At 34.0% G+C, this 23,586-nt stretch overlaps 1 protein-coding gene across 2 annotated transcripts in view; it reads right to left on the bottom strand.

Moving 5' to 3' along the window:
* Nucleotides 1-8,704: 8,704 nt before the first annotated feature.
* The window catches only part of CD163L1 (CD163 molecule like 1), a 74,326-nt gene continuing 59,444 nt past the window's right edge, over nt 8,705-23,586 (bottom strand). The window contains exons 17-20 of one of the 2 annotated variants that reach the window (XM_007967470.3): nt 23,190-23,300; nt 22,336-22,431; nt 12,468-12,574; nt 8,705-10,239 (exon numbers count right to left, since the gene is read on the bottom strand). In XM_007967470.3, coding sequence (XP_007965661.3) covers nt 12,492-12,574; nt 22,336-22,431; nt 23,190-23,300 — 290 coding nt within the window. In that variant the 3' untranslated portion in view covers nt 8,705-10,239; nt 12,468-12,491. Of the gene's footprint in view, nt 10,240-12,467; nt 12,575-22,335; nt 22,432-23,160; nt 23,301-23,586 lie in introns of those variants that run through there. The other variant, XM_073020444.1, reaches the window with a different exon arrangement.

The following is a 23,586-nucleotide window of genomic DNA, read 5'->3' on the forward strand; positions in this document are numbered from 1 at the left end:
CCCCGATGGGGAGGCTGTGTGGGACCTCCAATCCCACATTTCCCTTTGGTATTGCCCTAGAGTTCTCTGTGAGGTTTCCACCCTTGCAGCAGGTTTCTGCCTGGGCACCCAGCCTTTCTCATAAATACTCTAAAACTAGGCTGAGGCTGCCAATCCTTCTTCACTCTTGGATTCTGTGTACTCACATGCTTAAAACCACATGGAAGGCACGAAGACAAATGGTTTGTGCTCTCTGAAGCTGGTGCTACAACTGTACCTGGGTCCCTTTGAACTGAGGCTGCAAATGGAGCACATGTGAGGAGCAGTGTCCCCAGGCTGCACAGGGCAGTAGGCCCTGGGCCTGGCCCCTGAAACCATTCTTTCCTCTTAGGCTTCTGGGCTTGTGATGGGAGGGGCTGCTTCTTAGATCTCTGAAATGCCTTCAGGGCCTCTTTTTCATTGTCTTGGCTATTAGCACTTGACTCCCTTCTTGTTATGCAAGTATCTCTAGAAAGTGGTTGCTCCACAGCCCATTTGAATTTCTCTACTGATAATGCTTCTTTTTTTTTTTTCCCTCTACCACATGGCTAGGCTATGAATTATCTGAACTTTTATGCTTTGCTTCTCTTTTAAATATAAATTACAACATTAAGTCATTTCTTTGCTCCTGTAGCTGAATATAGGCTAGTAGAAGCAGCCAGGCCACAGCTCAAATGCTTCACTGCTTAGAAATTTCTTCCACTAGATGCCCCAAGTCGTCACTTAAGTTGAAACTTCCATAGATCCCTAGGGCATGAACAGAAAGCAGCCAAGCTCTTTGCTAAGGCATAATGTGAGTAACATTTACTCCAGTTTCCATTAAGTTCCTCAATTTCATTTGAGACTTCCCCAGCCTGGACTTCTCTGTTCATATCATTATCAGCATTTTGGTCACAACCATTTAACCAGTCTTTAAGAAGTTGCAAACTTTCCCACATCTTCCTGTCTTCTTCTGAGTCCTCCAAACTCTTCCAGTCTCTGCCTATTACCAAGTTCTAAAGTTGCTTCCATAATTTCAAGCACCTTTATAGCAATGCCCCACTCCACAGCACCAATTTTCTGCATTAGGCTGTCCTTGTGTTGCTACAACAAAATACGGAGTCTGGGTAATTTATAAAGAAAAGAGGTTTAATTGGCTCACAGTTCTGCAGACTGTACAGGCAGCATGGTGCTGGCATCTGTTTGGATGACTTCTGATGAGGCCTCAGGAAGCTTACAACCATGGTGGAAGGCAAACGGGGTAGAGTGGCTTATCACATGGCAAGGGCAGGAGCAAAACTGAGAGCAGGGACATGCTACACTTTTAAAGAACCATATATTTGGGAGAACGCATTCACTATTACAAGGACAGCACCAAGACATGAAGGATCTGTGCCCATGACCCAAATACCTCCCACTAGGCCCAATCTCCAACTTTGGGGCCTACATTTTAACATAAGATTTCGGTGGAACAAATATCCAAACCACATGACCAATTTACTCTGATGTTTGTAAAACTGTATGTATATTAAGAAGATGTTCTATATAGCCATGGATGTTAGTCTCTTGTGTCTGCATGGGTTTCCTTGGCGTGTGTATTACTTTGTGTGATTGTAGATATCTTGTTTTTGTAGATGCCCCCAAAATTCCTGGGGGTTACATTTATTCTTTTTTATTCCATTTTATTTTTTATTTCTCCCCTTTTCTATGTTTTCTATTAATTTGCATTGATTCTTTTTATTACTCTGATTCTCTAAAAAATTTTAAAATCCTTTTTCCTGCTTTCTTTATCTTTTAGCTTGTGTGTGTCTTTCCTATTACTGTTTGTTTCTTAAGTCTTGGATTACTTCTTACTGAGTATAATTTCTTTCACTCTTTTTTTCTCTGTCTGCCCAATACATTTCTTGCCAATGTTGTTTCATTCTTCCTGTTTCACTATTTGGAATTAGAGAATGCAACTCTTAAGGCTCTATTGTTCCATTCCCTAAAATGTAATTCTTTCCAGGGTTAAACAAATTCAAGGAGACCAAGAGCTCTAAAATCAGACAACAAACAAAAAGTCACCTAGGTATTTTAAGCAGGAAGTGGTTTACTATAGGAAATAATTGCGCTTACAAAACCCTCATCAGGAAGTTTTAAAACACCCAGGAAACCACTGCTAAAGGTCACCATGCTGTAATACCAAGGCTAGCAGTTTTCAGGACAAGTACAAAGACCCTTGGGAAACCATGTCTTCCATGAATAAGTCTCTCTGGTAGAAGCGGGCCCAGATTCTTCCTGCTAGGGATTGTGGGAAATAAAGTTCTTAGCCCCGCAAACCTAGTCATTCAGGGAGAACGTAAAAGGAGGCAAGAATGATGAGGAATTAATAAGCAGTAATGCAGCTCAGTGGTCTACTCAGTGCAAAGGGATGCTCTTGGTTTACCTGCAGCAGAAAAACTGATCACACTGTAGGATTTCCCTAGTTCCTTTGACTGCTGCTCTTCATGGTGAGTTTTCAGTTTGCTGGATTGGGAGAGCTTAACATTGGCCACATACCAAGATTCTATTTTTAAAGAAATTTTTTTAAAAATTTAAAAATTTAAAGAAATTTTTTCTCTGTGTGTCTTTCTAAAAGCACACTACAATTGCAATAGCTTTCAGTTCATTTCTCTAAAATTGTGTTTACTTAAGTTTACATATCTTTGTGTATGGGCACCAACATTTTAATTTCCTTACCAGGAAATCATTGCTCTTCAAAGATCCTCTTGGGCTAATGAATACCTGATGTATTTATTTAAAAATATTCTTTGTAACCCAATCTCTGGGATGTTAAAAGTTAGCCTAATAGTTTTCTTCATTGCAATGGGTGGTTACTTTCCTTATATCTGTATAACCAGTTTATCTTGGTTAATTTTGAAGGTAAAAAGGAATAGTCTCTTATGCTAAGGATGCCATGGGATAAAACAACCAGAAACTTCTCAATTGCCATTCCCTTGATAAAATAATAACAAATATAAAATTAAACACTGGTTGCATTGAACTATTATTGTGTTTCCACATAAGCTTCACATGTCATTCAAGTGTCCACAAACCCACATTTTTCTTCTTTAATTATTTACTACTTTGCATCATTAAATTAACACATTTTCAAACATCATTGTTAAAGAAAAGGCAAATATTTTTAGTTTTTAAAGTATCCCCTTCAACTCATGACTATTAGAAATGTGTTTTTTCTTATATTTGTCTATAATACAAGGAGATGTAAATAGGCTATGCTAAAATTAATAAAAATATTGAACAGAGTTCCACATAAGGAGGCTCTGCCATTCATTAGGGAGCGTCAATCATCTGCCACCACTCTGTGCAAGGGGAAAGAGCATGGACTGTGCAGGGAAGTGGCCCACATCACAACTCTTCATTGGTGAGACCCAGTCACATGACCATAACGAGTTGTAATGAATGTTGAGAAACACAGCTAATGCACAGACCTAGCTGAAAATCTTATTGCTTGTAAGAAGAGAATGGCATATGGTTTACCACTTATGACCCTATTAATAAGGAAGAAGAGAATGGGTGACAGTAGATTTCTTAGTCCATGCGTCTATTCCAGCCCATCCAGTAATGGATAATCCTATGGTTAGAACATAGCATGCCATTTAGTATATTGCTATTGAGTCAAACTGCCTGGGTTTGAATCCAGGCTCTTCATTTATAAGCTTTGTTACCTTCAGCAAGTTACCTTTCTGAGCCTCAGTTTTCATTTTATTAACTGAAAAAAAAAATGAGAATTTTAATAGTAGTTACTTCACAGAGTTATTGGACTTTCATGTGAAGTAAAATACACTAAGCATTTAAAACAAGGCTTTACATATAGTACATAGTTAATACATATTCATTACTTAGGTTAGAAGAAAGCTGGAAGGCCCTCACAAAGCAATAATAAGTCCTTGTTATGTTTTTTTGTTTTCAAAATAAATGTTTTTTTTAAAACTGAGTACTCTGGAACACTTTTAGATTTACAAAAGAGTTGAAAAATAGTATGGCCAGGTGCGATGGCTTACCCCTATAATCTCAACACTTTGGGAGGTCAGGGTCAAGGTTGTGAGCTCCCTCTTCTGAGACTTAAGGGGAAAAATTACAATGAGGTAGACGCTGAATCTGGATTTCTGTCCAAATCACGCTGGTTAGCTAAACTGAGCTGGATTTGATCCTGAGTCGAGAAATTGTGGAGAATTCAAGTATGAATGTCTCCATGGAAGTATGTTTAGAGACTGATAAGCTTGTGGAAATCCAGAAATGGCAGTTAGAGCACATGAGAAATTACTTTCTTATCTTTAATCAAATAACATTTACTAAACCCTTAATTATATATTGATTTTTAAATTATATCCTGGGTTCTGTGTTAAATATTGCAGAAGTAGTTCAGATGTGATTGACACTGACTATTTTGAAATTACTCATATTTCAAAGTCACAGATTGAGTTATACTTTCCTCAACTAGGAAGTATAAATAACTAATGGAAATCTTCTTGGATGCTTGCTGGGAGATTTGGATGACTTAATGCATGGTAATTAGTAATTTCTCAATACAAAGATTGTTTTTGAAAGATGAAGTTAAATTATTTTAGTAAGGGTCTATGGTTAAGCAAAAAATTATTTCTTTCAGGAATTGCAGGTAATAAAAGTGACTGGAATAACAAACCACAGGGAAAGGTGGGAGAATGAAAAGATGTATAAGGGTCATACCCTACAGGTGTTGTGGCCACACCAAATGATCTGACTCACGTGGAGTGGGCAGATATGTTTATTTGTAAGTGTATCCTCAGCCACTTGTACTAAGCTTTGGGCATTTTGATTACTCTACAAATGTTGACTAAATTATTTTTCAGAAATGTTTTTCTGGAGTAATGGGAACAATACACTAAGCTGGGGGAAGACAGGATGTTTCCAAAGTAGTTAGGATGTCCTAGACTTTCTCATAGAAAGTATCTCATTGAGCTCATTGAGGAGTGATAGTATATTTATACTCTTCCAAATATCTTATACATGAAACTGACATAGCTTGGGAACAATTACCCCTCTTCCCTTTGTCTTTATTGCTAACATTCTCTCCTGATGTAAAAAATGCAGTACCCGGGACTAAACTAAATGTTTCCCTTCTCTGAGCTCCCAGAAGCAGAGTTTATGCAGAAATACGAGGAGCTATGGAGAAAGTCACTAGCGAGGTGTGCAGACTCATTTCTTGAGCAAATAAATGTGTAGTCCTAAATTTAGCTATCTTCATTTGCTAAAATATGCTCCTTTGTTGCAGAAGCAGTTCCAGAAGCTGGGTTGTAGTCAGAGAATATTAGCAGCTCCAGGTGCCAAGCTGGAGTCACAGAGAGTTCCTAGACCTAAGATGTGAATCTCAAATCACCCCTCATATCTAAAGCTACTTTTCATGAACTGGAGCTCTGTGAATCCCAGGAAACAATGTAACTTTAGAGAGCGTCTTTAGTGTGTCTTTCCATTTCTAGTCCCAAATGCAACGTGCAAACAGCTAAGGAATTCTGGGTTGTCATTTCTTACAGTTATGTGGTTGGTTATTTCCTTTAATTTACTTGTGATATTCAACTATCCATCCATTTACCGCATCTTCGTGTCTCTGCTTTTCTGTTCCTGTCTCTTTCTGTCCTCTTTCCTCAACTTACAAATGTCAATTTAAATTTATATCATAGTACTCTATTAGTAATACATACTTAGATGTGAAAACTGCTTCCTGGAAGATAACAATCAGATGTTGTGAAGTTACTATTATAAGCTTTTCAGCTGTTTTTATTTTCAATCAACTCTAGATGTTTTGATAATTACACAAACAGATGTTAGAAATGTTTATTCATTTTAATTTTGATATAATTTTAAAGGTACCAAAAATTGCCAAAATATTAAAAGAACTACTCTTCTTTATCCATTTAGCATTTACTTCATTCCCTTTACCCCTTTCTCCTGAGCTGCAGATATCATACCCTTTACCTGAAATTCATCAATATGTATAAGAACAAAAAGATCATTTTATGTAACCGAGTACAATTATCAAACAAAAATATTATATTATGCAAAGTTCATATTCGAATATTGCCAATTGTTTCAATAATATTATTTGTAATGACTTTTTCTTCTCATCCAGGATTCAGACAAGGATCATGCATTGAACTTAATTGTCATGTCTCTTTATAAAGTCTTCTTTGATCTAATGAATTCAGAATATTATAGATAAATGTATAGATATATGGATGATATACATCAATACATATAGATATATAGATAGATAATACATATAAATATGTATATGTATGTAATATGTGTGTGTGCATACATGTGTATGTATATCTATTTTTCCATCTTTCTGCTGAGACGAGTATGCCTTAGCATGAGCATCCATAACAAAATACCACAGACTGGTAGCTTAAACCACAGGAATTTATTTCTCACAGTTCTAGAGGTTGGAAAGTCCAAGATCAACATGCCAGCTGATTTGGTTTCTGGTAAGGGCTTTCTTTCTGGCTTGCAGACAGCCATCTTCTCACTGTGGTCTCACATGGTGAAGACAGAGCACTCTGATGTCTCTTCCTCTTCTTATTAGGCAGCAGCCCTGTCAAATGGGACTCACACCCTATGATCCCATTTAACCTGCATTACCTGCTTAAGGCCCTGTCTCCAAATATAGTCACAGCAGAGATTAGGGATTCAACATATGAATTTTGGAGGGACCAACTGAATATATATCAGACTACAAATGACACTTCAGGAACAATTAGATCACTTAGAACTCAGATATTGCTTTCTAAATTTTATTTCTCTCTAAAATAAACCAGGGCTCCTTGGAAAGGTGCCTGATTCTAGGGTTGGGGAAGAGAAAGCACAAGATAAGCCTGAAAACTGTAATTGTCCCATAAGTTAAGGAAGTCAAAGAATGACGTAAATGGGTCTAAAAGACATAGGAACTAATATGAGGGGCTCCTGCTGGCCAAATGTGAGATGGCTTTGCATCAATATAAATAATGTTAGCAATAGGATATAATCATTCAATGAAGTAAGAGCTTGTGAATTTATATTGAATAAATAAAGAAAATAAATAGGGAAGAAGAAAAAGCTCTTACTGACAGTAGAATTTCAACAAATAAAGTAAAATCATGAATGGATTTAAAAATAACTTTTGGCAATCATCATATTAACAATTGATAGTATATGAATGTTAACTCTGGTAAGTGAGAGATGATAGAATGAACAGATTGACAAATCCTGTCTCCCAAAAGGAATTATAAAACTAAACAAAACAGTCAAAACTGACCATTTTAGAACTCTGGAAACTGACCAAAGGCAAAAAATAGTTTGAGAACTATTTATTCATGAAAAATGACTAAACTTAGAGTGAGAACAGTGGAAATCTTTGGCTTTATTGCTGGGGTTGCTCTTTTCTCCCCACATCTCTAAAAATAGAAACAACCAGAAGACTAGGAGGGTATTTAACAGGGAGATCTGGTAAGCGAGATAGCAATAGATGAGCCGGATGGGATTCCACACATTCCTGACTGACTGAAGACCACACACACATGCAGAAGAAGAGACAAAAGAGACTCTAGAGAGAAATTTGAAACAAGGGCAGACTTTAAAAGTACCTGAACTTAGAATATGTTTCCTAACACACAGAGAGATCTATTGGCAGAGGATGAAGCTTTACTGGTTCAGTATGTTCGGGTGCAATGTTTAACCAATTATTGGCTGAACACTGAGCTAGACAGATAGAGGGATGACCTGTTTAAAATCCAGGTTTGAAAATAAAAACAAGAATAAAAAACTCGGCAGAGACCTCAGAGGCTGCATAGTATGGAGGACTTAGAGTCCATAGATGTAGTCCAGGCAAGTTAGCAGACAAGTAGATCAAAAAACAAACAGCAACAACAACTGCCCTGGGGAAGAGAGATTAGAAACCAGAATTACTGCAGTATATTATCTAAAATGTACAGATCTAAACAAACAAAAAAGAGATATGAAAGAAACAGGGAAGTGATCTATTCATACCAAGAAAAACAAAAGCAATCAATGAAAACTAGCTCTGAGGAGGCCCAGGTGCTGGACTAAATAAAGACTTCAAAGTAGTTATATAAATAAGTTTGAAAAACTAAAGAAAATCATATTTAAAGAATTAAAGAAAAATATAATGACAATGGCTCTACAAATAAGAAGAAATAACATCTGTAAAACAAAAAACAATAGGAATTCTTGAGTTGGAACATGAAATAAATGAAATGATAAGTTTATAAAAAGGCTAAATAGTAAATTTAAAATTCCAGAAGAGAAAAAAATGCAGCAAATTTGTAGTTTAATAGACATGATCAATCTTAAGAACATGGAAAAAAATACTGCAGAAAAATTAACAGAGCTTGTATATCAGCACACATGTAAAGGGAGGCATAGAAGAAGAGAGAGAGAAAGAGGTAGAAAAATGTTTGAAAAAAATAACAGCTGAAAATGTCTCAGATTTGTATATTAATTTGAAAATCCAAATAATCCAGTGAAACTTAAGGAAGAAACACAAATAAATCCTTATCTAGATACCATCAAGCTGTTGAAAGATAGGGACAAGGAGAAAATCTTGGAAACAGTAAGAGAAAAATGATTCATCATGTGCAAGAAAACAACAATACGATTAATGTTGCATTTAATGAAAGTTCAAAAAATAATATAATAAGAATTAATAATCTTTATTTTATGTAGGTGAATAATTTCATTCATTTATACATGAGAGAGGACAGACAAAACAGTGACAGAAACATTCCAAAATGTTAACAGTGCTTATTTCAGAATGATAGACTTTTTCATATTTATTATTGCTCTTTCAATATTTTTTAAACATGTATTAATGTTATAATAAAAACTTAAACTTTGCAAACATAGAAATAGGGACAGCTCTTTATTTTAGTGTATGAATCTATAATAATTTTAGTGCAGTACAACAATATTAATGAAATATATATTAATTGGCTAGGATTAAATTGTAGTCTTTAAACTCTCTACTACATTTCCTCATAATATATACTGCAAACATATTGCACAGAGAGGCCCCAGTATTTGAAGTACAATCTAAAATCTTGCTATCTCTTGAGAAGAAGCCTTCAGACAAGCTTTTCTTGGCATTGGAATAATTATCCTTTTTTATCAGATTTGTGAACAAAAGTCTCCTGATTTTTAGGATTTCCAACTCTTTGAGGGTAGAGATCCTAAATGAATAAAGCTTATTTAGGGTCTTAAAGATTTTAAAATGTCTTTTCTAATAACCTAGGCTTCTTTTGTTTGTTTTACATCTCTTGTAACAGCTCCATGAAGCCTACTGATTTTTTAAAAATTATTTTTCTCTTATGATAGGTACTTGTTACTATAATATATGTGTTATAATTCCTATAGGAACAACAATATGTTCAAAATCTGAGGAAGCCAAGTTAGAAGCAAGGGCAATTGAGCAAAGCTGTCATTAATCAATCTATCAGGGATAAAAATAAAGATGACTAGTCTGACATTAAAGTTTGAAAATGATTTCTATATTCAAATATCTATGGAATTACACTAATTTGAACTACAAGAACAGCCACAAGTCAGCCTCAAATAATGTTTTTCATTGTTCAGCAGGAGTAGGACTAGGACATGGTATGGAGTGATTTTTTAGTTAGTGATTGTCTCAGTTTGGGCTGCCATAAGACAGTACTATAAACTGGTGGCATATAAACAACAGAATTTTTTTCCCTCACAGTTTGGGAAGTTATAAGCCTGAGATCAGGGTGCCAGCATGATTCAGATCTGATGAGGGCTCCCTACCAAGTTGTAGACTGCTGACTTCCCATTCTACATTCACATAAGGTAAGGACAGTGACAGAGCTTCTGAGGTTCCATTATTAAGGGCACTAATCCCATTCATGTGGGCTTCACCCTCACAACATGATTACCTCCTCAAAGCTCCACTTCCTAATACCATTACATTGGCCGTTACGATTTCAACATATGCATTTTTTTTTGTGTGTGGGAGGGGAAAGGAAAACACAAACATTCAGTCCATTTAACAGTGATACACATAATTCAACTTTTATTATCACCAGTCTTTATCAATTTAGTTGCTCTCCTACTGTTCAAGAAATGTTATTTGGACCAGTTTTCCATAGGGCAACTTGACTTCACCTTTATTCATTTAAAAGTTGCTGTCTCCTTCAAAGACATTTAGAGGTTTATCTGAAATTATAAAACAAGAGGCAACAAGTTACTATTCTTCTAAATAAGAATGCTAGCCTACATGAGGTTAAAGTTAAGACACGTGTGTGCGTGCACACACAAACACACACACACCTCACAAAGAATTGATCGATTAGGACAGATTTAGTAGGTGCTATGTACTGATATTTCTTTTTTGTGCATATGCAAATATGATGCAATTTTCTTTCTGTCCCATAGTCTAGAATTCTGAGTCTCAGAATGTAATAATTTACTTATCAAAGAAAAAGTGTTAAATAACACCAAAATTAAAAAGGAAGGTACAATTACATATGGTTTTGCTTTTTGGAAAGCCTCTGGAAATTAATCTTTCAAAAGTTTTTAGGATGGATTCTAAGTCAGAACTGATGATTAATGAGGTTTAGACAGGGCAAAAGTAGTTTTTTTTTGTATCATACAGTAATAGACTTGCTCAGTGTTATGAGCTGAATTGGATCCCCCCAAATTCACATGTTCAAGTCTTAACCCCTACTTCCTCAGGATGTGATTGTATTTGAAGACTGGACCTTCAAAGAGTTAATTACAGTAAAATGAGGTCACATGGGTGAGCCCTAATCCAGTATGATTGGTGTCCTTACAAGAAGAAATTAGATCACAGGTGACACAGACCAAAGGATGACCATCTGAGGGCATAACAAGATGGCCGTCTGCAAGGGAAGGAAGGAGGCCTCAGAAGAAACCAAACCTCCCACCATCTTGATCATGGACTTCTGGCATCCAGAATTGTGAGAAAACAAATTTCCGTTGTTTAAGCTGCCCAGTTTGTAGTATTTTCTTTTGGCAGCCCTAGAAAACTAATACACTAAGCAGAACTGCTGAGGGAAAATGTTTTCTAATATAGAACCCTAATTTCAAGTACTTTAAAAACAACACATAGTATCCACTGGCAAAGAAAAATTGTGCTAATATAAATTAGTATTTATTAAAATTGGTTTAGAATAATATAGACTAAATCATTTGTTCCTTATATCATGCAGATGATAACACCATAAGATACACTTTAGGATATATTTTAAGTTTTTCAATGAACCTTTCCAAATAGAGAAATTATCAATAGCCTATAAAGAGGAAAAAGGCTTCAATCATAAATATAAGCCTTGGTATTAGAAGAGTTACCATTAAATTATGTTGGAGCTAGTTATTATCTAAATGGTTTTTGTGCATTTTGCCTCTGGTATTTCTTTTATTGTTATTATGGTAATAATATATTTTCGAGAAAAAAATGGAGAAACTCAAGCCCATTCACTTGGATCTTTGGGTCAAATTTGAAATAGTTTTGTGTTGGTGATGTCTAGTTATTCTGTAATAAAAATCAGGAGATATGACTTATCTTTGCTCCCTGGCATTTATTCCCATAAAAAATTTAGAATTATCTTTGGGCTACACAGAAATGCTCTTTTCAGAATTGCTAGCTCATTCATGCTAGGAATTAAAAGGTGTTCTCAACACTATTTAGAAAGCACAGTGCTTTCTAGTCCTTTGACTTCACTGAGTTCAATTTTTCTCTCCATCATATTTGGACCATCCACAGTACTTGAGAGAAAGCACTGTTCTTTTTGTGCTAGATTTTCTAGTTGACTTTGATTTTAGTTATTTGTCCTGGCACCAGTGAGTGTTTTAGAATTGCCTCAATGCAACATTATTATATAATGAATGCTTGTTTCTCTAAACCTTTAGAGAATGATTTCATTACTATTATATTAATGTTTTCTCATCAGACAAAGCCACCTACATTGATTAAATATGAAGCATGTATCATCTGTCAGGCACTGGTGATTAAAGCAATAAGGAGTGATATTCATGCATGGAATCTAAGCTGTACTTAAGAGAATAAATGTGAACATCCTACTCTGTGTAACAAAAATGAACAGAAATCCTAGGAATTGAGGTTATCAATGAGCAGTATGTAAAGCTGAGATCTAATCAACCTCTTCCTTAGTGACAGACTATCTGCAGCCCCAGCCAATGCTCAAAACCAATTCTGATAAACTCTGTAAATTTTCTATAGGAACAACTTTCTCACCAACCTCTCTGCTTTCCAGAGGTTAACATAGAATATTTGATATACTGGGGATAAGAACCAGTGACATAATATATGGTAACATAAATACTGGAAAAAATGTGTTTAATTCTGCAACAGTGGGAGATTAAATTACTAGTTTTAGTAAGAATGATACTTCTCAACTTACCTGGTGAGCCCTGAAAGTCTAAAGTCATTTTGTAGCTTCAGAGGCAGGAAGAACCTCCAACAGTGATGTGTCTCTAGCACCTTCACAACCATGGTTGGGGGTATCATCTGAAAGAGGCAAAATCTGTATTATTGAGTAGTAGAAAACCCTTCTGCAGAGGGAAGAGCTGTTAGGTGCAGTGTTTGATCAGCTGGGAAAGTATAATAGAGCAAGAAGCGACTATTACATAAACTAAGAGCATGCTTAGTTACTGTTTTGAAGTAAAACAATTACCATATTTAAAAGGATAAACCATTAAGTGTTACCAAAACAAATAATACAGGTTTTTATCAGATTATTAGATTTGCTCCCAATATCTTAAAAGCCTAGAATTGTGATATTTATATTTTGAGTTTTAAAATGGGACAAGTGAAACTCAATGGTAAGCATCATTGTCTAAAGATAGGACGGTACTAAAAATTGTATTTAGGGAGTTGTTCCATTTTTGGCAGAATTGAGAGAAATAAAGAATTGTTGTCCGTGGATAAATTTAGATAACTAAATATCAAGAAGGTTGAATATGACTGCATCTTTTAAGAGTAATTATTTGAACTTCTAGTTGCCCATGCAGCCTATAAGAAGCTTGGGAGTCATTACTGCCAATCACATAACAAGAAAAAAGGTGAATAAACTGAAAATCAACAACTCTTCTTAGGTCCATCAAAGAACTGAGGTCATAGGGCAAACCAAGACCACCAAAATTGGGAGAGACAGACAGGCAGAGACAGAGAATTACAACTTATAGAGCAGGACCTCATAGGCAGAAATCCCTGTGGAAATCAGTAATGGGGTAGGGAAATCTAAACTGTAATTGACAAATTACTGTAGGCTCAGAGTGGAAAAGTTTCAGTGTTAAAAACTCCAGGGGACCTACATTTTTGTTTTACCTTTAGAAGCCCTACCAAGTTATCACAGTGAAGACTGGAGCAAAATCATCTTGTGCTTTCTATCAGGAGGAGGGGAAAGCAGTCATTTTGAAGTACATATAAAATATTGTGTTCTTCTTAACGAAGAACACTTCAATAGGGTTCCCATAAAATACCGGGGAATACAATGAATAAAATTGCACATCAGAGATCTTATTTAAGAACTCACTAGGGAGCCCCAAAGACAACAGGAGAGACAAAAACAAGGGCACCAAAGAAAATATTAGCCTCTGACACCTACAGCTACAGCAAACAACAAATACAGCCTAATCCCTAGCCAGATAAATATAAAACCTTACACCGACACCCTCTTTACATCAATTCTTTGTGTCCACTATATGTCATGTCTGACTTTCTACAAAATAATTACAAGGCACACTGAAAGACAAAAAACAGAGTCTGAAGAGACAGCAAGCATCAGACCAGACTCAGATATGAGAGAGATGTTGAAATGATAACACTAGAACTTTAAAACAACTATGATTAATGTTATGGGATCGAAAGGAAAAAGAGGACAACCTGCAGGAACATATGAGCAATGTAGGCACAGAGTTGGAAATTCAAAGAAAGAATTAAAAATGCTAGACGTTAACAACACTGTAATAGAAATGAAGCATGTCTTTTAAGGGCCCGTCAATGGACTGGACACAGCTGAGGAAAAAAAAATGAGTGAGCTTGAAGAAACATTAATGGAAACTTCAAAAACTCAAATGCAAAGAGAAAAGAATAAAAAAGACAGAACAGAATATCCAAAAATTGTGAAAGAACTACAAAAGATGTAACGTACATACAATAGGAATGCCAGAAGGAGAAAAAGGTGAGAAAGAAGCAGAAAAATATATGAAGCAATAATGACAGGATTTCTCACAACTAATGACAGAAACCAAAGCACTTATCCAGGCTGCACAAAGAACACCAAGCAGAATAAATGCCAAAACAAAACAAACAAAACAAAACAAACAAAAAACCCCGGAATTTAGGCATTCATATTCAAACTGCAAAAAATCAAAGACAAAGAAAAAATATTAAAAGAAGCCAGAGGAAAAAAAATTGTCTATAGAGGAGCAAGGATAAGAATTAAATTGAACTTCTCTTCAAAAACTATACTAGCAAAAAGAGTGAGTATAATATTTAGGGTGATAAAAAAGAACCATCAACTTAGAATTCTGTGTTCAGGCAGAGTATCCTTCAAAAGTGAACGAGAAATAAAAGGTTTTCTCAGACAAATAAAAATTGAGGTTTTTTGTTGCCATTACAGTCACTTTGCAAAAAATTATAAAAGAAATTGTTCAGAAAGAAAGAAAATGATATAGGTCAGAAGCTCTGATCTACCAAAAAAAAAAAAAAAAAAAAAAAAGGAAGCATTAGAGAAGAAATAAATACAGGTAAAATAAAATAAAATCCTTAAAAATTTTTTACTCTTATTTGATCTAACAGATAAATTTGCTCATCTTCATTCCTGAAAGTTATTTTTTCTGGATATAGAATTCTGGATTGACAGTTCTTTTCATTTAGCACTTTAAAGATTTTGTTTCCTGACCCCTTTAGAAATCTGTATTCATTTTAATTGTTGTTCCTCTAAACATAATGTGTCATTTTTGTCTTCTTGCTTTTGATATTTTTTCCTTTGTGTTTTATTTTCAGTAATTTGAACATGATGTGTCTGGGAATGTATACATTTAGTTTGGTGTTTGCTAAGCTTCTTAAATCTATGAATTCATGTCTTTCAAGAAATTTATGAAGTTTTCAGCCAATATTTCTTTAAAAACAAATGCTGCACCATGTCTAAGTTCTCTCTTTTTCTAATACTCCAATGATATGTATGCCTTTTTTTTTTTTTTTTTTTTTTTTTCAGATGGAGTTTCATTCTTGTCACCCAGGCTGGAGTGCAATGGTGCGATCTCCACTCACTGCAACCTCTGCCTTCCAGGTTCAAGCAATTCTCCTGCTTTAGCCTCCCAAGTAGCTGGGATTACAGGTCCCCCACTACCACACCCAGCTAATTTTTGTATTTTTAGTAGAGATGAGGTTTTACCATGTTAGCCAGGCTGGTCTCAAACACCTGACCTCAGGTGATCCACTCACCTCGGCTTCCCAAAGTGCTGGGATTACAGCCATGAGCCACCACACACCACCAGTATGTACATCTTTTGATATATTCCCATAGGTTCCTCTCTCCCCATTTTTAAGGCATCTTTTTTCCTATTTTATTGAATAATTTCTATAGGTCTGTCTTGAAGTTCACTGATCTTTTTTCTGTTATCTTCATTCTGTTGTTGAGGTAATCCAGTGATTTTTTGAAAAATTTTCATATACTGACATTTTTAATTTTTAAATTTCCATGGGATTCTGCTTCTCTCCTGAAAAAATTTCTCTATGCATTTCTAGAAAGCTTGGCATTGCCTCATAGAATATGGCTATAACAGCTTTCATGCTGTTACAGTCTTTGTATGATAATTCCAACCTCTGTTTAATGTAGGTTGGCAGTTGCTGGTTGTCTGTTCCATGAGAATTGATCAGATATTCCTGGTTGTATGTTGAATAATTTTGGTTTGTATGTTGGATATTTTGAATATTATGTTGTAAGACTTCTAAGTCTTACAAAAGTTTTGTTAAAACACTTTGGAGAAAGTGGATTTTTGTTTTGTTTTGTTTTAGCAAGCCATCAACCCAGTTAGGTTCAGATTGCAATCTGTGGTGGTTTATTTAGTGCCAATTCAGTTCTCAAAGACTTTGCTATTCTGTTTGGGTATGCTTTTTGTATGTACCAGTATGAGTCGTTCTGGGATTTGAGTAGTATACATATTTTTGTTCAGTTCTCAAATACTTTGCTTTATTGTGGATGTTCTGCATATTTGCAGCTAAAAGGTAAACCTGGTACTCGTATTGCTTCAAGACCTCTTCTCCTGATCTTCCCTCTAGGGAATTTCCTCTATTGTCTCTAGCTTCCAGTGGCTTCTTTTTCTATTTTCTCTGGCAAGAAAATAAATGGGTTATCTCACAGTTTTATTTTCTCATACTGCAGTAAAGTTTCACATGACTAGGAAGTAATAAGAGAAAAGAGAATGAGGATTTTCCACAAACGATTTGCATAACAGGGGTCATTCTTTCATGCTCTGCTATCCAGAGAAATAAATCTTCTCTCAAACTTGGTTGCCTGTGCCACATTGGCTGTAGCAGGGCAGATGTGCCTTTGAAACTGGACTACGGCTAGGGCCAAGAAAGCAAACTAAAAAATAGGAAGATTCCCCCATATTCCCTGGATTTTCCTTCCCCTGTCCTCTAGCCAGAAAGATGGGCTTTTTTAGGAGTCTAGGAAGAAAAAAAAACAAACAGAAAATTTACCATCATGATCACAATAGTCTTTCCTCAGTTTGACATCTCTTTTCAATGTGTTATTTACTTTTCAGAGTCCCAAGATTTTTTTTTAAGTGTATGATTTGATGAATGAAGTACATTCAGTTGTTTGTGCAACCATTACCACCATCTGTCTCCAGAATTCTATTTCTCTTGCACAATGAAACTCTACACTAATTAAAGAATAACTCCCCATTTTCCCTCCTCCAGCCCCCGGAAACTACTGTTCTACTTTCTGTTTTTAGGAATTTGATTGCTCTGTGTACCTCTTATAAAGGGAATCATGTAGTATTTGTCTTTTTCTGGCTGACTTATTTTACTTAGCATAATTATTTCACTTAGTATAATTTCCCTAAAGTTCACCTACATTCCATTGTGTATATACACATACATGTAAAATGGAGTATTTATATATATAAGGTACATTTCTATATTATATATACTATATATTATTTTTATATATTATATGTTACTTATATAAATTATATATAGTATATATTACTTATATATTATATAATATATCATATATATTATTTTTATATTATATATTATAATATATAACTTACCTATTATAGATTATATAATATATAACTTATATATTATAGACTATATAGTAATTATGCTATATAATTACATTAAACTATATAAAATATATAATATATAATATAATATAAATATATTAAATATTATATAATATATAATTATTATAGATAATTATATAATATGTTATTTATAATATATCATATATAATTACATATCATTAAATTATTCTAATAATTTATTCTATAATATAGTATATATTAATATATTAAATTAATAATCATAACACAATTATATATTAATATATTGTATATTAATTTAATATAATATGATGCAATTTACATCATATTATCTTGTAATTTATATATTACCTATAATACATATAATATATTATATATTAATATATAAATTATATATTATATTGTAATTTTTATATAATGTAATTTATATATTATATTAATATAATATAAATTTATATCATATTATAATATAGTATAAATATAATATATGATTTATGATATGATTATATTATTAACATAACATTAATATATAATAATATAATATAACATAATGGTAAAAGGAGATCTACCATTTGATCCAGCAATCCTACTACTGGGTGTTCACCCAGAGGAAAAGAAGTCATTTTATGAAAAAGACACTTGCACATGCATTTTTATAGCAACACAATTTGCAATTGCAAAAATATGGACCCAGCCCAATCAACAAGTGGATAAAGAAAATGTGGTATATATATATCTATATAGATATGCACCATGGAATACTACTCAGCCATGAAAAGGAAAGAAATTAAGAAATTAAGAAAATTAAGAGTTTTTTTTTTAAAATGGAAATGAAAACACAACATACTGAAATATATGGGATACAGCAAAAAAAAAAAAAAAAAAAAATACACTAAATAACAGTACTAAGAGGGAAGTTTATAGCAGTAAACACCTATATCAAAAAAGTAGATCGAGACCAGTCTGGCCAACATGGTGAAACCCCATGTCTACTAAAATACAAAAAAAAATTAGCCAGGCATGGTGTCATGTGCCTGTAATCCTAGCTGCTCCAGAGGCTGAGGCAGGAGAATTGCTTGAACCTGGGAGGTAGAGGTTGCAGTTAGCTGAGATTGTACCCCTGCACTCCAGCTTGGGTGACAGAGTGAGACTCCATATTAAAAAGGGGAAAAAAAGGTAGAAAGACTGCAAATAAACAGGCTAATGGTGCGCTTCAAGAAACAAAAAAAGGAAAGAACAAACCAAACCCCAAATTAGCAAAAGGAGCAGCAAGATTAATAAGTTGATTTTTTGAAAAGATAAAACAAATTGATAAACCTTTAGCTGGACTAAGTAAGAAGAGAGAAAATTGAAATAAATAAAATCAGAAATGAAAAGAGAGACATAACAATTGAGACCACAGAAATACAAAGAATCATTTAAAAATATTATGAACAACTATAGACAATCTGGAAAACTTAGAAGAAATGGATATATTTCTAGTCATATACAAACTTACCAACACTGCACCATGAAAAAATAGAAAAGTTCAACAAATCAATAACAAGTCATGAGATCAAAGCCATAATAATAATAATTTTAAAACACCTGTCACTAAAGAAAACCCCAAGACCTGATGCTTCACTGCTGAATTCTACCAACCATTTAAAGAAGAACTAATGCTAATTCTATTCAAACTCTTAATGAAATTGAAGAGGAGAGAACACTTCTAAACTCATTTTATAGATCCAGCATTACCCTGATACCAAAACCAGACAATGAAACAACAAAGAAAGAAGACTCCAGGCCAATGTCACTGATGAACAAAAACATAAAAATCCTCACCAAAATACTAGCAGACTAAATTCAACAACAGATTAAAAGATTTTTCACCAAAATCAAGTGAAATTCATTCCAGGGATGCAAAGATTGTTCAACATGAGCAAATCAATAAAAAAGTGTCAGAATCAAGAACAAAACCCATATGATCACATCAATAGATGCTAAAAAATCATTCGTAAAATTCAACATCCTGTTATAACGAAAAGCCTCAACATACTGGGTATAGAAGGAACATATTTTAACATAATAAAGCCATGTATGATAAATCCACAGCTAATATGATACTAAATGGGGAAAAATAGAAAACATTTCCTCTAAAATGTGGAACAAGGCAAAGATGTCCATTTTCACTACATTTATTCAGCGTAATACTGGAAGTCCCAGCCAGAGCAGTTAGGCAAGAGAAAGACATATGGGTCATCCTAGTTGGAAAGAAAGAAGTCAAATTAGCCTTCTTTGCAGACAATATGGTTTTATAGTTAGAAAAATCTAAAGAATCCACCAAAAAACTGTGAGAACTAATAAATACATTCAGTAAAGTTACAGAATACAAAATCAACATAAAAAAATCAGTAGCATTTCTATATCCCAAAAGCAAATAACATGAAAAAGAAATCAAAAAGCAATCCAATCTGCAATAGCTATAAATAATATAAAATACTTAGGAATCAATTTAACCAAGAAGTGAAAGATGTATACAAACAAAACTATAAAACACTGATGAAAGAAATAGAAGAGGACAAAAAAATAGAACTATATTTCATGCTCATAGATTGAAAGAATTAATATTGTTAAATAACCAAAGCAATTACTCAAAGCAATTTACAGATTCAGTGCAATCCCTATGAAAACACTAATGATGTTTTTCACAGAAATAGAAATAACAATCATAAATTTTAGATGGAATAACAGAAGACCTCCAATAGCCAAAGCTATTCCAAGCAAAAGAACATAATTGGAGGTATCACATTACCTGACTTCAAAATATACTACAAAATTATAATAATCAAATCAGCATGGTACTAAAACAGACACATAAACCAGTGGAACAGAATAGACAACCCAGATATAAATCCATGCATTTATAGCCAAGCCACTCTTGACAAATACAGCAAGGACATACACTGGGAAAAGACAGTCTCTTCAATAAATGGCACTGGGAAAACTGGATAACCACACGCACAAGAATGAAACTAGATTCTATCTCACACCATATAAAACATCAAATAAAAACGATTGAATAACTAAATGTAAGACCTGAAACTGTGAAACTACTAGAAGAAAACATTGGGAAACTCTCCAGGATATTGGTCTGGGCAAAGATTCTTGGGTAAGACCTCAAAAGCACAGGCCGCCAAAGCAAAAATATAGACAAATGGGATTACATCAATCAAAAAAGCTTCTGCACAGCAAAGGAAACAATCAACAAAGTGAAGAGACAACCCACAGAGTGGGAGAAAATATTTTTAAACTATCCATCTAGTAACGGGTTAATAATCTAAATATAGAGAGAGTTCAGACAACTCAATAGCAAAAAACCAACTAATCTGATTTTAAAAATGGGTGAAAGAACTGAATAGACATTTCTCAAAAGACATACAAATGGCCAATATGTAAATAAATGCTCAACAACACTAATAATCAGAGAAACGTAACTCAAAAAGACAATGAGATATCATACCTCAGGCAGAATGGCTTTTATCAAAAAGACAGGAAATAATGGATGCTGGCAAGGATATGAAGAAAGGAGAACCCTCATACACTATTGATGGGAATATAAATTAGTATAGTCATTTTGGAAAACTGTATGGATTGTCCTCAAAAAACTAAAGATAGTATTACTATATGATTCAGCAATTCCACTTCTGGATATGTATCTAAAAGAATAAAAATTATATAACAAAGTGATAGCTGCACCATGTTTATTGCAGTACTATTTATTATAGCCAAAATATGGAATCAGCCTAAGTGTCCATCAATGAATGAATGGATAAAGAATACGTGGTATATATACACACACATTTTTAGCCATAAAAAATGAAATCATGTTATTTGTAGTAACATGATGGAACTAGAGGTCATTATGTTAAATGAAATAAACCAAGCACAGAAAGACAAATATCCATGTTCTCATTAATATGTGGGAGCTAAAAATGTCCCATGAAGATAGAGAGTAGATTGGTGGTTATCAGAGGCTGGAATGGGTAGGGGAAAAGGAGGATAAAGAGAGGTTGCTTGAGTACAAATATACAAAGTGTTTGATAAATCAATAAGGTGACTATAATTTACAATCATCTATTGCTATTTCAAAATAGCTAGAAGATAATTCAGATGTTTCTGGTATAATAAAAAGACCAATATTTGAAGTGACAGATAAGGCAATTATAGTAATTTGATCTTTACAAATTATATGAATGTACTAAATTATCACAAGTACCTAGAAACTATGTACATCAATACAAAAATAAAATTTAAAAACAATGTTAATTAAAATAACAATGAGATGCCACTTATCAAATACTAAATTAGCAACATTATAAAAGATGAAACTATTTAGTGTTAGTGATTATTCAGTAAAATACATTCTCATTTATAACTTAGAGGAGTAAAATTTGTTATAGCTATTGGAAAGTCGCTTTGCCAGATGGTGTTCATTGTATTGTCACAGTAATTCCATTATAAGTTATTCCAAAAAAGATGTAGTTTTTTGCACTGTTTTGTCCACACTGCGTATCATAATAAAATTATTTTTTAAATAATTATAAATGTACAAATATAGATAAGATTCAAGGAACTTAGCCACCATACTAAAATAGAATGTAACGAAATTGGAAAACAATTATTGTTTATTGGGTTTGTAATGAAACTGTGGACAAGTATTTGACTTAATATTAGAAGAAACAATACTTTTTATTTTAGTCTTCTCTGCTTGGTGCCTCTGCCATGAACTAAATATGACACTAAGGATGAAATAAGTGAGAATGTATATTCCAGTTTTCTTAATTTTGAGTCATATTTTATTTTATCTCTTCCCCGTTTGTTTCCCTTTCGTGTATTTTGTATAAGAGGCTGAGACACATCTCCATCCGGTGGGAATTCCTAAATATCAGTGGTATTTATATTCCCACCCTCTCCATGGAGTGAGGCCCCTGGAGTTGCACAGACCTGAGGTTCTTGTCCCATGTGGGTCCTCTCTCTTGAGACAGGTCTCCATCTCCTGGAATAAATTCTCCTCGAGAGAACCCCTCCTTCTAGTTGAAACTGAGAATGGATGCTTCATGGTTAGGATTCAAATTCAAATGGCCTATCCCTTATACTAGGACACTTAATGCTAAGGTTTGACACATATTAATCCCTCTGAGCTAAAATCCATTGGCCCTTTCAGCACCTACCCTGCTAGTGAATTTTTAACAATTTTAATATTTATCTTCCTTTTTCTTGAACCCTTGATATTCTTCTACTTTTATTACTAAGTTCTTTACATAGTACTTACTATGTGCTGGCCATTTTTCATACAGATGATTAATTTATTTAACTATCTTAACCTAATGAGGTAGTACTATTACTATCTTTACAAATTAGGAAATTGGATTTTGGAAAGGTAGTTTCTAGCCTAAGGCCACACAGCTAGTAAATTATGTAAGTGGTGTTCAAACCCAGGACACTCTTGTTCTTAATCCTCCACCATGCTTCTACATTTTCTATTGGCTATTTCTGCAATCTAGATTCTGAACCCAAACATACAATTCCCTTCCTTCTATCAGCTAAGATATTTGCCTCTCTGACTCATCATCTGTATTGCAAGCTACAGCTTCTAAAAGATTACATTTGTGTAAATGGAAATTGTGGATGGGCTGATTCTTGATCCTTCCACATGCTTCTGCATTTGGCCTGGCACTTTCCAATCCATCTCACTCAAAGTGGCAAGTGCATTTCTTCCCCTCTGCAAGAATCCCCCATCCTGTGTGCCCTTGGTGGCAGGTAACTTACATTTTATACAATCCTAGTGGGGCTCTCACCTCTGAGGGACAGATGTTTTTGTTTCTGAACTTGGCACCACATGAGAAATAGAATAAACAGAACCAGGAGAAGGAGACCAAAGATACTAGATAAAATCAGTGCAGAATGACCTGTATAGAAATTAAGCATTGGTAAGTATTAAACTAGTAGATATCAGTTGTGGGTTTATACATTGTAAAAAAAACTGGTTCCCTAGTTGCTGAGAAGAATAATGGCTATCCATTTCAGCATATTCATGAACAACACATAATCTTTGAGAGCGATTTTAGATGAAAACTATCTAGGAACAACTGAATCTAAATCTTTCCATAATTCTATTGCCCTAAATTACTTCCAATTTTATGCGAAAGATTTGATAATTAAACCTTTCCTCTTGCATTGCATTCACTACTAAAA

Source organism: Chlorocebus sabaeus, chromosome 11 (assembly GCF_047675955.1).
Source record: "Chlorocebus sabaeus isolate Y175 chromosome 11, mChlSab1.0.hap1, whole genome shotgun sequence".
In the NCBI taxonomy this organism is placed as follows: Eukaryota; Metazoa; Chordata; class Mammalia; order Primates; family Cercopithecidae; genus Chlorocebus; species Chlorocebus sabaeus.